This window comes from Somniosus microcephalus, chromosome 1 (genome assembly GCF_052327205.1).
Source record: "Somniosus microcephalus isolate GS21.2 chromosome 1, FLI_Smic_1.0, whole genome shotgun sequence".
Taxonomy (NCBI): domain Eukaryota; kingdom Metazoa; phylum Chordata; class Chondrichthyes; order Squaliformes; family Somniosidae; genus Somniosus; species Somniosus microcephalus.
Window position 1 is genome coordinate 383,008,944 of NC_140987.1, and position 15,144 is coordinate 383,024,087.

General features: G+C 42.5%; 1 protein-coding gene across 3 annotated transcripts in view; it reads left to right on the forward strand.

Moving 5' to 3' along the window:
* Positions 1 to 15,144, forward strand: part of mpp1 (MAGUK p55 scaffold protein 1) — an 83,710-nt gene that overhangs the window by 14,078 nt on the left and 54,488 nt on the right. Inside the window, exons 2-3 of one of the 3 annotated variants that reach the window (XM_085996535.1) lie at positions 9,213 to 9,287; positions 12,918 to 13,076. The exons of 1 other annotated variant lie outside the window; for it this stretch is intronic. In XM_085996535.1, coding sequence (XP_085852661.1) covers positions 9,213 to 9,287; positions 12,918 to 13,076 — 234 coding nt within the window. The remainder of the gene's footprint in view (positions 1 to 9,212; positions 9,288 to 12,917; positions 13,077 to 15,144) is intronic. One more of the 3 variants, XM_085996545.1, reaches the window with a different exon arrangement.

Sequence of the window (15,144 nt, forward strand, 5' to 3'; positions counted from 1 at the left end):
TGCAGTACAACGAAATGTAGGCTTGCGGCTCCCGAGAGTGTACAATTTGGATTAGGACACTTAAGCATTTCACATACATTTGTACATATATATTAGCATAAATATGACCATAATAAAGTGCATCGGCAGGTGTGCAGGCTTTAGTGTTTATTTGTGGAGTTCAGTAGGATGACAGCCCTGGGCTGTCAATCTTCTCGATTGAAGACTCAGGACACAATTTTCTACTCTCATTTATTCTTTCTCAATACTTCAAAACCGTGGAATTCCTTACCTCCCTCAGTCTTCTCTATAAACTTCAAGCTTTTAAAACTCAAGTTTAGCATTAACTAATCACTACATTCTGACTTCTCTTTTCTTCTCTTTTACTCTTTTCAGCCTTGATTGTGTCCTGCACTGTGGGCTTTGCATGTTCACCTTGGTTTCTCAATAATAAAAAATCTTCATATCAGTGTGTCTCTTCATTGGTATGTCAGTCAACCGATCTGCAATCTACCAGCCCACGTGCTATTCAGTCCCTATCTATAAATGACCTGATTATTAGTCTGTGTGCTATTCTACTACTTCTACATGGATTTCAGTGAGTACCTTATAATTCTATCCAGAAAGCCAGGTTTTCAGTTATGTATTGGTTATCAAGGAAGATACTCTCTAGTTATATATTAATCACACATTACAAATAGTGGACCAACACTCTTCAAACTAGCTCCATATGTATTGAAGTTCAGACATGGCTTTTAAATCGCTGGGGACCGTTGTGTATTCACACAGAAACCCCACAGTGCAGATAGAGGCCATTTCGGCCCATCGAGCCTGCACCGACACATATCCCACCCGATCCCCGTAACCCCTACACCAACACATATCCCACCCTATCCCTGTAACCCCACGTATTTAATCCCCCTAACACTAAGGGTCAATTTATCATAGCCAATAAACCTAACCCGCACATCTTTGGACTATTCCTCTGGTAGATGTTTCTATAACTACAATCGGCCTAGTCACAATTGAATAGCTGAACTACCTATTTAGTGTCACAAATAGCCTTTGAAGTTGTGTAACTCTTGCTGTGGTCCCTAGTTCTGTTGTCTATTACAGATATGCAGAGTAGATGTGGCTGTAGCAAAGGACTCACAATAGCACAGACAAGATTGTAAACTCAACAATGTGTGTTGGGTGTGGGGGCTGCAGGGAAAAGAGGAGGGGCATCAGTGATAGACCTTGTGTCCAAGTGCAGTGGTTGGCACATCAGAACATCAAAACACTGTACGACCAATCTGTCCAAGGTAGACATTTCCTTTATAATCTTGTGCTGCCTATATCACAACCACTGAAAATGTAAGCCAAATAACCACAATGGCTCACTGGATAAATGTACGACACGATCTGGTACTCAGCTATACAAATGAGGAACAACAACTCACATTTACAGTTCATTTAATGATTCCTCAGATATTACAAGTTTCTGTTTTGTGCTGGGCTTGCACCTTGCATTTTGTTTATTTGTTTTTATCAAGCAACATGATCAATTCACAGGTGCTACTTGGAGGCATAATGTGCTGATCCGTGAAGGTCCCAATTTGATCCCTGATCTGGCTGAGTAAGATGAACTTTTTTGGGGAGGCAGTGCAGTTGTCCTCAGTGTCCTTGTGTTTAAGGAGGGGAAACTCAGTTAGGATTCTTGCTGTTCATTGCTACCACTGATCTCTTCTGGAAAGGGTGTGTGTGTGGACAAAGGGTGAAGACATAATTGGGCTCAGCTGTAATGCCCCCACAGTTGAATACCCTGCCGATACTTGTCCTTCAAGTGTACACATAAAGATGGCCACTTGACAAAGTACTGGAGAGTTACCAACACCTGTAGACCAGTACCAGATGCTATCTTCAGAAAAGGAGAAAAAACTGGAAAATCGAGTAAATCTAAAAAAAAAGAAACAAAGGACACAGACGTCATTATGATGAAAATGTACAATGTATTTATTGCTGTTCTTTGAGGAACCATGGGACCTTTATCTGGGTGTAACTTGCAGTCAGATTTGTTGCAGTTTTGGAGATCCTTTATCTCAAACTCTTGTCAGTTTACTGCTCTCCAGGTTGCAGTTCATTTAGTGCATAGTTCAGATTAGGTCTTTGCTTTGAGCTGTGATTGCATCTTGCTTTTTGCATGCCTAATTAAAATGTTTATTAATTTTTTTATCAGGCAACATGATTAAGTCTAAGGTGAACTTTGCTATTTGGAGTTAAAATGCACTGACCCATGAAGTCTTGCAATAATTCAATTAGGCTGGGTGCTCTGAACTTTGTACTGTTATGAAGTACCTACCTAACCGTTGGCTAGTTTCTCAAAAGTAATCTTGTAGTCAGCAGCTACTAAGGTATTTACAACAGTGAGATAAGGGCCCTGATGTGGAGTCAGCACCTGGATGTGTACTTAACACTGTTCCAGCTCAATAACACTCAACGCACAGGACTTCAGCAGTTCTTAGCAGCTCCATAAGTGAGTCTAAGCATAACAATCGATATTGTACAGCAGACAAACCACTGTAGGATACCTGTTTCATATATAGCGAGGGGCGATAGTTTTTGTTCAGTCTGTGTACTGTGGTGTTGGTTTCCTTCAGTGCCATTGATTGGCATTATTATGGGGTGTTCCCTTCCAATGGTCTGGCTGTATGTACAACACCTAACTGAAAAATAATCCTGAATAAAGCTATGGCCAAGGCCACTGCTTCAAGGTAACTGAATAAGTTAAATTCCTTTCTATTAAAACATTGGAGTTTAGAATTTTTATGTGTTTCGGGATCACATTCTGAAATTTAGTTTGTTTCCCTGTGAAATACTGCTTTTCATTCACTTCCACCCTGAACTACCTCTTTACCTCCTCACCATTAATCAGGTAAAGTTTCCATGTGAATTTGGATGGTTAATGATTTAAAGCTGAATGACAGAGGAGAAGCGAGAGTAACTGCCCTCAACATTAAGGCAGCATTCAACTAAGTGTGGAACCAAGGAGCCCTAGCAAAACTGAGGTCAATGGGGACCAAAGGCCAGAGTTATACCTGCCACAAGAAGATAGTTGTGGTTGTTGGAGGCCAATCAACATAGCCCCAGCATACGCTGCAGGAGCTCCTCGGAGCAGCGTCCAGGCCCCAACCATCTTCAGCTGCTTCATCATTAGGGCAGAGTTGGGCTGCTTGGTGATAATTCCATAGTGTAACAAAGCAGTTAATAAAGCATTATGGAATCCTGACCTTTATAAATAGAGGCATAGAGTCAGGAAGTTATGCCATACCTGTATAAAACACTAGTTTGGCCACAGCTGGAGTATTGTATCCAATTCTGGGCACCACACTTTAGGAAGGGCATGAAGGCCTTGTAGAGGGCATAGAAGAGATTTACTAGCAGGTAACATTTGCGCCACATAAGTGCCAGGTAATGACCATCTCCAACAAGAGAAAGACCAACCCCCTCCCCCTGACTTTAATGGCACTATATTGCTGAGTTTCCCATTATCAACATCCTGCAATTCACCAGTCACCAAAAACTTAACTAGACCAGTCATATCAACACCATGGCTAGAAGAGCAGAGGCTGGATACTCTGCAATGACTGACTCATTTCCCAACCCCTTAAAGCCTTTCCACCATTTACAAGGCTCAAATCAGGAGTGTTATGGAATACTCACCACTTGTCTGGATGGGTGCAGCTACAACGACACTCAAGAAGATCAACACCATCCAGGGCAGAGCAGTCTGCTTAATTGGTGCCCCTGCCAAAGGACTTCATATCCATCCGCTTCGTCATCACCACACTTTCTCTAGCTGTAGTATGTCCGATCTACAGGATTCACTGAAGCTGCATTTTGACAATAGATGACATTATAAGTTAGTATTTTTGCATCATATTATTCTAAAATACAGTGAATGATACTTTTTGTGACTGTCCCCCTTGCTTTTCTCCTATTGCGGGTTTATACCACGTGGTATCATATGGGCCATTTCATGAAGGATGAAGGTGGTTTCGGTATTTGTACCTACATGAGGGAAACGTCGTAAATGAACGTCAAATCTGAAACTGGAACAAGTTTTAATCAGAAAGTTCATTGTATTTTAAAATAAAGGAGGAAAGAAGAGCATCTACAATATTTTTAAAATCCAGAATAGTGAATCAATATTAAACTACTTATGTCATTCATTAATCTATTGTAAATGCAGCCTATTCTTCCAGTATATCTTTGTATACACTAAGGAATTGATTGGAAGAGTCTTTTTTTATCTGGTGTAAACAAAAAGTGAATTCTATAGTCCAACTTTGTGGTTAACTGAAGGCTGAAAGGTTCTTCTATGTTACTTGGATATCCTAGATGATTCTATCCCATTGAACCCTAAGTAACTTGGCCGCCCAGTTAATAAGGCCTATATTACATGGAAGGGACAATGCCGAAAGCACAATGGTCTAAACAGAATTTGTGTCAATAGCTCTGACGTAAATCTTGCATCCAAACCAGTTAAACATTTTAAATCTAGACAAGGGAACTAGATGTAATATCTCCAAATTTGCAGACGACACAAAGCTGGGTGGGCGTGTGTGCTGTGAGGAGGATGCCGAGAAACTCCAGGATGATTTGGACAGGTTGGGTGATTGGGCAGAAGCATGGCAGATGCAATATAACGTGGATAAATGTGAGGTTATCCACTTTGGTAGCAAAAACAGGAAGGCAGATTATTATCTGAATGGCAATAGATTGGGAGAAGGGGAAGTGCAACGAGACCTGGGTGTCCTTGTGCACCAGTCGCTGAAGGTAAGCATGCAGGTGCAGCAGGCGGTTAAGAAGGCAAATGGTATGTTGGCCTTCATAGTGAGAGGATTCGAGTACAGGAGCAAGGATGTCTTGCTGCAGTTGTACAGGGCCTTGGTGAGACCACATCTTGAGTATTCTGTGCAGTTTTGGTCGCCTTATCTGAGGAAGGATGTTCTTGCCATGGAAGCACTTCAGCGAAGATTCACCAGGCTGATACCTGGGATGGCGGGAATGACGTATGAGGAGAGATTGGATCGATTGGGCTTGTACTCGCTGGAGTTTAGAAGAATGAGAGGGGATCTCATCGAAACTTATAAAATTCTAACAGGACTAGACAGACTAGATGCTGGAAGGATGTTCCCGATGGTCGGGGAGTCCAGAACCAGGGGTCACAGTCTAAGGATAAGGTGTAGGCCATTTAGGACAGAAGTGAGGAGGAATTTCTTCACCCAGAGAGTGGTGAACCTGTGGAATTCTCTACCACAGAAGGCAGTAGAGGCCAATTCATTAAATATATTCAAGAAGGAGTTGGATATATTTCTCAAGGCTAAAGGGATTAAGGGGTATGGGGAGAAAGCAGGGACCGGGTACTGAATTTGGATGATCAGCCATGATCGCATTGAATGGCGGAGCAGGCTCGAGGGGCCAAATGGCCTACTCCTGCTCCTATCTTCTATGTTTCTATGTATATAACAGTAGGCAAAGGGTTGGTAGTTTGTATTGTGTTAGAATGCTGTTGGAGTCAGGGGATGGTTTTAAAATCTTTGCTGATTTCATTGAGGCAAGTTGTACAATTTTGTGCTTTAACCTCAACAACAACAATTTGTATTTATATAGCGCCTTTAACGTAGTAAAACATCCCAAGGTGCTTCACAGATGTATTAAAAGACAAAAAAATTGACACCGAGCCACATAAGGAGAAATTAGGGAAGTGACCAAAAGCTTGGTCAAAGAGGTAGGTCTTAAGGAGCGTCTTAAAGGAGGAAAGAGAGGTAGCGAGGCGGCGAGGTTTAGGTAGGGAATTCCAGAGCTTAGGGCCTAGGCAACAGAAGGCACGGCCACCAATGGTTGAGCGATTATAATCAGGGATGTTCAAGAGGCCAAAATTAGAGGAGCGCAGATATCTCGGGGGGTTGTGGGGCTGAAGGAGATTATAGAGATAGGGAGGGGCGAGGCCATGAAGGGATTTGAAAACAAGGATGAGAATCTTGAAATCGAGGCATTGCTTAACCGGGAGCCAATGTAGGTCAGCGAGCACAGGGGTGATGGGTGAATGGGACTTGGTGCAAGTTAGGACATGGGCAGCAGAGTTTTGGATCACCTCAAGTTTACATAGGGTAGAATGTGCGAGGTCAGCCAGGAGTGCGTTGGAATAGTCAAGTCTAGAGGTAACAAAGGCATGGATGAGGGTTTCAGCAGCGGATGTGCTGAGGCAAGGGCGGAGACGGGCGATGTTACGGAGGTGGAAATAGGCGTTCTTAGTTATGCTGCGGATATGTGGTTGGAAGCAAACACAATGCAGAAGAATGATATATTCAGTTGCAACTGATGGTAGAATTGAGTAGTTTAGATATTTAATTTTAATGGGGAGTGGATAACTTTAATATGGTGGCCTTTCACCTGTGGTGCCTGGATTCAATTCTAGCCCAGCCTGACAGGACTTTTCCTCTCCGGCTGCTCTATGGAAAATGGCTATAAACAGTTTCAGCCTGGTTCTATTGGGTATGTCCCCAAATAACAAAACTGCTAATATTTGCTGCAACTTGGCACTAAACTGGCAACCTCACAGATGTAGGACATGATAAACAAAATTGTACTGGCGAAGTAGGAGATGCTCTTCTAAGGTGGAGGATAGTGCATGTTATTGGGGCAGAGAAGAGGGACGTGAGAATGTTTGATGCGAGAGTCTCAACATAGAAATGTTCCCTTGCAGAGCATAAATATCCTTACCCATCTTGAGGTACACAAAAACAAAAGACCCCACATATTTAATTTAAAATAATTTTGAGTCAAGAATCGATGCTGCTACCTTACCAGGACTAGAAGGGCATGTTCCCATCCACACATTCCAAACCCTGTTCAATAGTAGCCTAGTAGGGTAGGGATGGTTCCGGTTCACTGGTGATAGATGGGCCCATTAGAATTAAAAACACACGTGGCATACAGCTTCTTTAATGAGGTTTAGTTGCTGATCATTTTCATGTTTTTTTAAAATGTTCTACTCTTTTGGCGCATCAGTCTTGCTGTATTATGGTTGAATAGTAAATACTAGTGCTCTGGTTTCTCCTCCAAATGGCCATTCTTTACGTTTAAGTCCAGACTGTCAGTGCTGGAAAGCTACACCCGATCCTATTCTAGCCAATGTACATGCATGCCATAGGGAGAGATGCCAGGATATGAGGTGTGTGGCCAGGACACTAGTTGTGTGTCAGAGCACAGATAGAATGGCCAAGGCACAGGGACTGTGGCCAGAGCACAGATAGAATGACCAGGCACCATGAGTGTGACCAATGCACAGAGTGTGTGGCAGGACATGGGAAATGTGGCCAGGAAATGGGGAGCATGGCTCGGGCACAGGATGGCTGCTTATGGTATGAGGTGAGTGGCTTGTGTTTGGAGAGTGTGGCCAAGGCATGGGTAAAGCGGTCAGGGCACAGACGGTTTAGACACACCTCTTTGAGAGAACACAGAATAGCAGACATAGGCTTTGGAGATTTTAGAAAGCAAGGCAGACAATAATGTTCCGATCATCACTGGGCACAAAGGCTTTCATTATGATTCCAGACATCATTTGACTGAGTAATAGACACATGAGTGCCAGTAATTGCCATAATGACCAGGGAAAATTATGTTGTTTGCTGCATTAAAATAACTGGGGATGGAAGGTTTGTAATACACTTTAGCATACAAGATTACACTTAAAGAAACTACTCTCTGGATGGCAGAAGCTATGTCTGTGCCTTTTCTCCTGTATTTGTCCACTCTTGTCCTTTCTGCAGTACAGTTCTACGGACACTTGCAGCCCTCCGATTTCTCACTCAAATGGCTGTTCTCCAAAAATGAGAACTGACTGTGAGAATGGGCGGGATATTCAACAGTGGCGGGCACTGTGGCCAGGACCAATCTTGTTTCACCCAATGTCCAAGCATGCACTTTCCAGCAGAAGTTACTGGATCGCAGTGGGTGGGAAGCCGGGCTGACCTTTCCCTGGGGTTAAAGGAGACTGATGACAACACTGAGTGTTTTTATCCATCCAACTGTTCAAGGAGATGTTACAACTTGGGAGTAACTGGAGATGGTTTGAAATTGTGTACCGTTGGATTATACTATTAGTTATTTCTGGTAAGTAGCCTGTGCTGTTGCCATTAAAATCCAATAAGTCCCCTCTGGACTCTGCCTGTCTCAATGGTGCTTTTCCTTCCTCCTTGCTGGCAGAGTGCTGACTCGTTTGGTTGCTCTTTAATACTGCAGTAAACCTTTAAACCATGTGTCACCTGAGATTTCCAGCCCAGATTATTGTGTAACACAGTCATGCCTATGCAGGATGACTGCTAAGAAGTTGCAGTCAGTAATGTTATACTGTAACCCAATCTCTGGCTTATGTTCCCTCAGTTGATATGACACATTATGCAATTTTTAAACTGATGAAGTTTGACCAATGAATGCATTGGTTTGATGGGGTAGCGTTTGCTTTACTTTGCCCTACAAGTACCACCTATTCAATATCATTTTAGTAAATTTTTTGACAATCTGTAGATTCTGATAGAGCACTGCACTGCATCAAAAAACCCACGGCTTTCCCATGCACAGGGTATAATATTTAAAGGCTGGTTTCTGTGTTAGTGGACTTACTTGTTCTGGCAGCAACTACACAGCATGACTAGTCTGATTGCTTTTCTAGCCCTCTCCCACCACCAAGTTTTTCCCCTCTCTCTTAAAGGTGTTGACTCGTAAAAACATAGGAACAGAAGTAGGCCATGCAACCCCTCGAGCCTGTTCTGCCCTTCTGTACCTCAACTCCATTTACCTGCACTAGAACCCACGTGATGTGTTATTTGCATAGTGACAGACCTGAGAAACTTCAACCCTCTCATTTTACAAACACTATATTCTGTGTAAGTTTTGTTGGTTTTATTACACGTCTGTGCTGGTACCCAACAGACTCCAGCAATACACTCAGGTTCGAACTGTTGCTGAGATTCTTTGCAGTTCAATGATGCATGGTGTCCCACTGCAGGTTCTGCATTGGTTAGTGGGTTGCTGTCTGGGTACTAAAGCTGTTTGCCTATTTCCAGTGTATGTCAGAGTGAGATGTACAGCAGCCGTACAGTCAATGTGGGATGTAAGGAGCACGTGTGTTAATGTAGCAAAGTGATGTTTCTTTAATGGATGACATCTTTTTGGTTGCTTTTCAGTTATTTGAGAAGATCAACATAACAATGGCCTCAAACATCAGCCACTTTCTGAGTAATGGAGTGCACAATAAAGAGGTTTTTATATTTCACTGAAGCCTTTTTACAAATCATCTGTGGTTTACCTGACAGTGCCTGACATTTTGAATTGTTCAGACTCCACTCCTCTGGCTTGTAGTTTTACAAGCTCCTGAGAACTGCTCCAATCACACTTCCATTGGGTCACAGTTTGTGTATTTATAAGGAAAAGGATGAGATTCATGTGAAACATCTAATATGAAGCAGAACCCTTTGGGAACTCAGTGGTAAAAACACTGCTTGGTATTGAACTGCCTCATACAAACAAGTAGGCCTCAGGTTCAATTTAAAGCCTATGCTGAGTTAGTTAATCTCAGCAGGAGGCAGCAGTTGGCATGCTACAACTGACTTTGGTGCCCTTGAGTTAAGGAGGGGGAAAACATCCATGGGGGGCAATTTTAACCTAACCCGCCTGGCGGGAAACTGCCAAGATCAGGTCAGCCACTCGTTTTACACTCAGCCCCATTTTATTTCAATGGAAAGTAAAATCAAGCGGGATGTAAAATGGGTGACTGATCTGATCCTGTCAGCTTCCTGTTGGGCGGATTAGGTTAAAATGACCCCATGGTTCCTGCTCCTGGTCACTATCCAGTGACTGTTGCTGAAAAATGTGCATGGATGTCAGGTGAAGATTAGATTGGAATCCGCTGTGATGCCACCCACGGAAAAATTTGCCTGCTGACACTTACTGTCCAGGCTTGCACATGAAGAATGGGCACTTGGGGAGGTATCAGAGGGCAGCCTGAGCCTGTATTGTATCCTAGCCTAAGTCAGTGGCTTCAGGAAGGGAAGGAGAAGAAAAGATCCTCCATACATCCTGGTTTTATATGGCACTAGATTGATGAAAATCAGCCATGGAGTCAGGTGGGTTCATGTGAAAGGGTTCCCTGCTGACTCTGACCGCCAAACTATTTTGGGAACAAGGTGCACGGCTACTCAAGCTGCTGAAACAGCAGGTGTGTCTCTTTAAAGCAGCCTGGAGAGATTTGACTGTTTAAGCGCGTTAGTGCAGAAGCTATTTAATACCCTCAGTCTGGATTGGGTGAAGGCCCCTTCACTGCCCTGCTGACGCAGGCTGTCAAACTGTCATGTAAACCACAGGCACCAAATGCCCCGCTATCAAATCCAAATCAGAAATATTCCTACACTCTAATGAAGTTTGATTGTGATCAACTTGTTAATGTCATTGATATCTAGACACAAGTTCAGAAAATAAATTTGAATCACACTTTGCAGTGGTGGCTTGATAATCAGACCTCATTTGAGGGTGACTGCTCGTGATGCCCAAGGAAGGTAACCCCTTTCCCGTCATAAACACGAAACTCTGAAGCATATGTGATTATAATTGGAATATTTTGCCTAACTATTTCCACTAACACCTGAAGTAGATGCCTTTCCCAACTCCTCTTAAAGTACCCACTGGTTTATTGGGTAAATGCACAGCCAAGTGTGGAACTGAGCCATAAAGCCAGGCAGGCCCCAGGTTCAATTCAAAGTTCGTTCATCTCAGCTGGGGCAGCAGCTGGAGTGCTACAATTGGCCTTAGTGCCTCTGGGATGGGGCGGGAGGAGGAGAATCACACTGGAAAGTGCATGTTTATTAATGCAGTTGAGGAATGTTGAGGCTCAACTGTCATGTCTCCCAAGGTGGAGTAACCTGCTGACAGTGTCTAGGATGACCCATGAAACTTGGCGACATGGGAGTTGTCAACATCCACAAAATAATCCCAGCAAGATTCAAGAAAAAGATGAGCAGAGATAAAAAGAGGAAAAATACCTGCTATAGTAACATCTGTTTTCTGATATCTGTGGGAGGGAGCTAAAGTTTCTTCACCAGAATATTAAAGCTCATTCTGGTTGTATACAAGATGTTGGACTGTCCATATTGGACCACCAATTCAATACTGGGGCTTCAGTTAGTGATGGTCAGAGTAACAAGCCACCCTGTTGAATGAATGTGTTAATGATGATCTGCATGAGGCTCTGATTTTGGTGACTGCACTATTAGATGACGGGGCTGAGAGACTGGATAGTATAGTGAATCGTAACACTGGCCTTCCACCTCTAGGTTGCCTTGACGGGTCAATTTGATGAACCCTTATTATTTCATAGATTGCAAAAGAAAATTGAATGGAAAACAAGATGGACTTACTCCTAGAGTAAAGTTTCTAAAAGTCCACTTTGCACTAAAGCTTAAGCAGGGTGAGAATTCTTCCTGAAGGTGGAGTGATGCCTGACATGTAAAGCTGAAATGACACCCCTTTGGCTCTGGAATACTCTAATTGTTTCAGTGACTCAAAATGTGCAGTATAGCTGCCATATTAGAGCAGTATTTTGTACAATAATACTGCATGCAGTACTATGAGAAATTCTTTCATATGAACCTAAAAGTTCTGGTTGTGATATTAGCAGATGCTTAACATGTTATTGATATTCCTTTCCCCTATTTAAAATAAATGGGTTAATGCCTGTATTAAAATAGTGGACAGACGAATGTCACACGAATGCATTCAATGTTTGTTTACTAATATCCTCAACAGTCATTTCTAAGCTTTGATGTCTCTTGAACTGGCTCTTTTCTGTAGTTGTCGTGCTGACAAACAGCAGCCTCAAAATTGTATTCGGCCTTGGCTAGTGCTCTATCTGAAACCAAGCTCACCTCACAGGGATGACTTATGGGAAAGGGGGAAGGGTTCCTTCAGCTCTGCCTGGCTGTTTTTCCAGAGGAATTCCCAGAACTAGGATCAACTCCTCAGAATCACTGCAAATGTCCATTGTAGGTTGGACCTCATCTCATCTAAAAAATGAAACCAAGTTGGACACTCTTTACTGATGACACCTGAAAAATTGTCCTCGGCTTACAACCAAATGTAAAACTTCCTGTGATGAGCAGGGCTTCCTGTTGGTGATTGGGCATGTAGTACAGTACTGGGTAAAGAAGTGGCAAGTGGCTGGTGAACAGAGTAAATGAAAGCTCAAAGTTGGAACATTGAAATTCATTCAGATTCTGCAGGAGTTTTTCTGTTATTTTTCAGATCAATTATAATGAAAAGGTATCCACAACTAACCATACTTCATGGCAACAGACCGATTGAATAATGATAGATGTAGAGATGCTGCACAGTGCAATGTTCAGAGATGTTACATAATGCAAAATGCAGGGATATTTTGCAAAATGAGGTCTTGCGCACAGTGCAATTTGATAAGACATGGCTGTCTTTGACCTGTTAATAAATTTGTCCCCTCATTGCACGAATCTGCCAATAGCTCCATTCAAATGTACAAACATCCGTCTTTCATAGATAAATGGATGGATCGATATATTCAGGTAACAATTCGAACCCCCACAGGTTAATCTTCGAGCTCTAATATTCTAGACAAAAAAGAGCTGCCCAAAATATACTGGAGGAGGGGAGGCCTACACATTATGGAAAATTAAGGAGCAAAAATTAAAAGGAATTACAAAAAAATTCCCGTATTGTATTTAAGTGGAATTTAACTTCAGGGGAAATGGAGTTCATATTTGAGGCCTTTTGACTTTGGGAACTTTGCTGGAAAAAACACACCTTTGCCTGTGTGAGAATCTACTTCCAGTGTTGCTTATGTCTGACATGTTATGTTTTATTCTTAGGGTTACATGTTGACATACAATGGTGCTGCCCAGGAAGCCTACAGCAATGGCAGTGCCCACTCCTCTCCTTACATGAATGGTAACAGTAAAGAACACGAGACACAGAACGTAAAGAAGATGCAACTGATTACATTCCAGAAATGTATAAGTGAACCCATGGTATGTCAGCTTTCTAGGAAGGAAAATAATTTATGCTGCCCTTCCAAGATAAGCTTCAAATAGTCAGCCAGACTTTAATACAGAGTTGCCCTCCTAAAGGGGAACAATCCCCTCCCTACAATTGTCAATGTGCTATCAGACTTCCTGTCTAACATTGTTATGGATGAGCCAAACCTTTTGCAGCTCAGCATTGGCAAGACCAAAGCCAACTTGTTCGGTCCCCATCAGATATTCGAGCTTTAGCACCTGATCCCATCCCCTTCCTGCTTCACATGACAATGCACAACCTCGGTGTCTTGCTTGATCAAGGCTGAGCTTCCCATCTCATATCCAGTCTATTACTACGACTATCTACTTCCATCACTGAAACATCTTTCTTTCCTGCTCCTTCCTTATCCCTACTACTGCTGAAATGACATCCATGCCTTTATCACCTCCAGATTCAATTTTTCCAAAGCTTTCCTGGCTAAACTCTTGAGCTCCACCCTGAATTACAACAGCGACTACACTTCAAAAGTATTTTATTGGCTGTGAAGCACTTTGGGATGTCCTGTGGTTGTGAAAGGCACTATATAAATGCAAATTCTTTTTTTGTATAAACTCCAACTCATTCAGAACTTGACACCCATATTCTATTCCACTATCCCTTTCCTTGCCAACCTCTTCAGTTACCCAGCACATCAATTTCTAAATTCTTGTCCTTGTCTTCAGATCCCTCCACAGGCTCATGCTGCCCTATCTTTGCAACTTCCTCCGACCTTGCATCCTTACCCACACCATCTGCTCTTCCAACTCTGGTATATTGTGCAGTACTTTCCTCTCTCTGCTCTGCCAACAGTGACAGAGCCTTCAGTTATCTTGTGCTCATATTCTGGAATTTCCTTCTTAAACAGTACTTTCAGCCCCCTCCCCTAATCCCTTCCTACTCTTGTTCAGTTACAACCCCAAATTGTGAAGTGCCTTAGGATGTTTTGCTCTGTTAAAGACCTTATGTAATTGCAATTATTATTGTTGTTGTTAAGACACTGACTCTCCCAAGTGGCCTTGCTTCATTTGAAAGCCAAGAGAGTAATAGACAGGCTATTGACCATAGATGGGGAGAATATCACAGACAAGTCTGATCCTGTCCTCGATCATATATCTACCTGCAGGAGTCATTGGTCAGCAAGCAACATTGTAAATCCTGCATAATTCTCCCTCCCCTTTTCTAAACAAAGGGCATTGAGGTCCTACTCTTACTCTGGCTGAGATCAGTTAGAGCAGCAAAGAGCAAGGATCAAACCTGGGAACTTTCTGGTTGTGTGGTTCTATATGTGCATTGCTTTAACCAACTGAGCCATTAGGGGAACCTGCTGAACTCATAATGAAATTGAAACTGAAATGCACGAGACTATTGTTGGAGACTTGATTCAGCTGGCTAAAAAGGAGAGCTGCCAACTACAGGCAATCTCCCTGGTTCTTTGCTTAGGCTGCACATTCAGACTGTCCAGATCAAAGGTTTCACCTTTTTCATTTTAATTCAAGGTTTTAGAGATTGTTCATGTAATACCTTTTAGAACTTTCATTGGTTATAAAATATCAGCCTTGAGGCAAACATTCCCCACTGAACCGGAATAATAAGACACCAGTGATGACTTTGTAATAGGATTTCGCTGTTGCTGAGTAACTTTTGTGATGGTCAACGATTAATTTACAATAAAGACACTTTTAAATTTAGAGTTTCTGCAGTTTGGATTGCTGGAGAGTGCTGTCTATGACTCAAGAGAATCTGGGTCTACAATTCCACTACTGAGATCAGGGAGCCAGGTTTAGCAATTAAAGTGTGGGGAGTTGATGCATAGATATCACTGGCTGGGGTCAAAATTACAGAAGCAGCAAAAGTAAAAGCCCTTTAAGAGTAGGACCTCCCAGTACCCAGGAACCATAACAACCTCACCATAAGACTGTGCTGGATGAAATGTCCAAGAATTTCCCCTGAAACATATTAGAATATATTTAAAATAAGTGCAGTGCGTGGCACAATAGCTATTAAACATTTGTGTGAAGCCTGATGGCTCTGTGGGTAAAT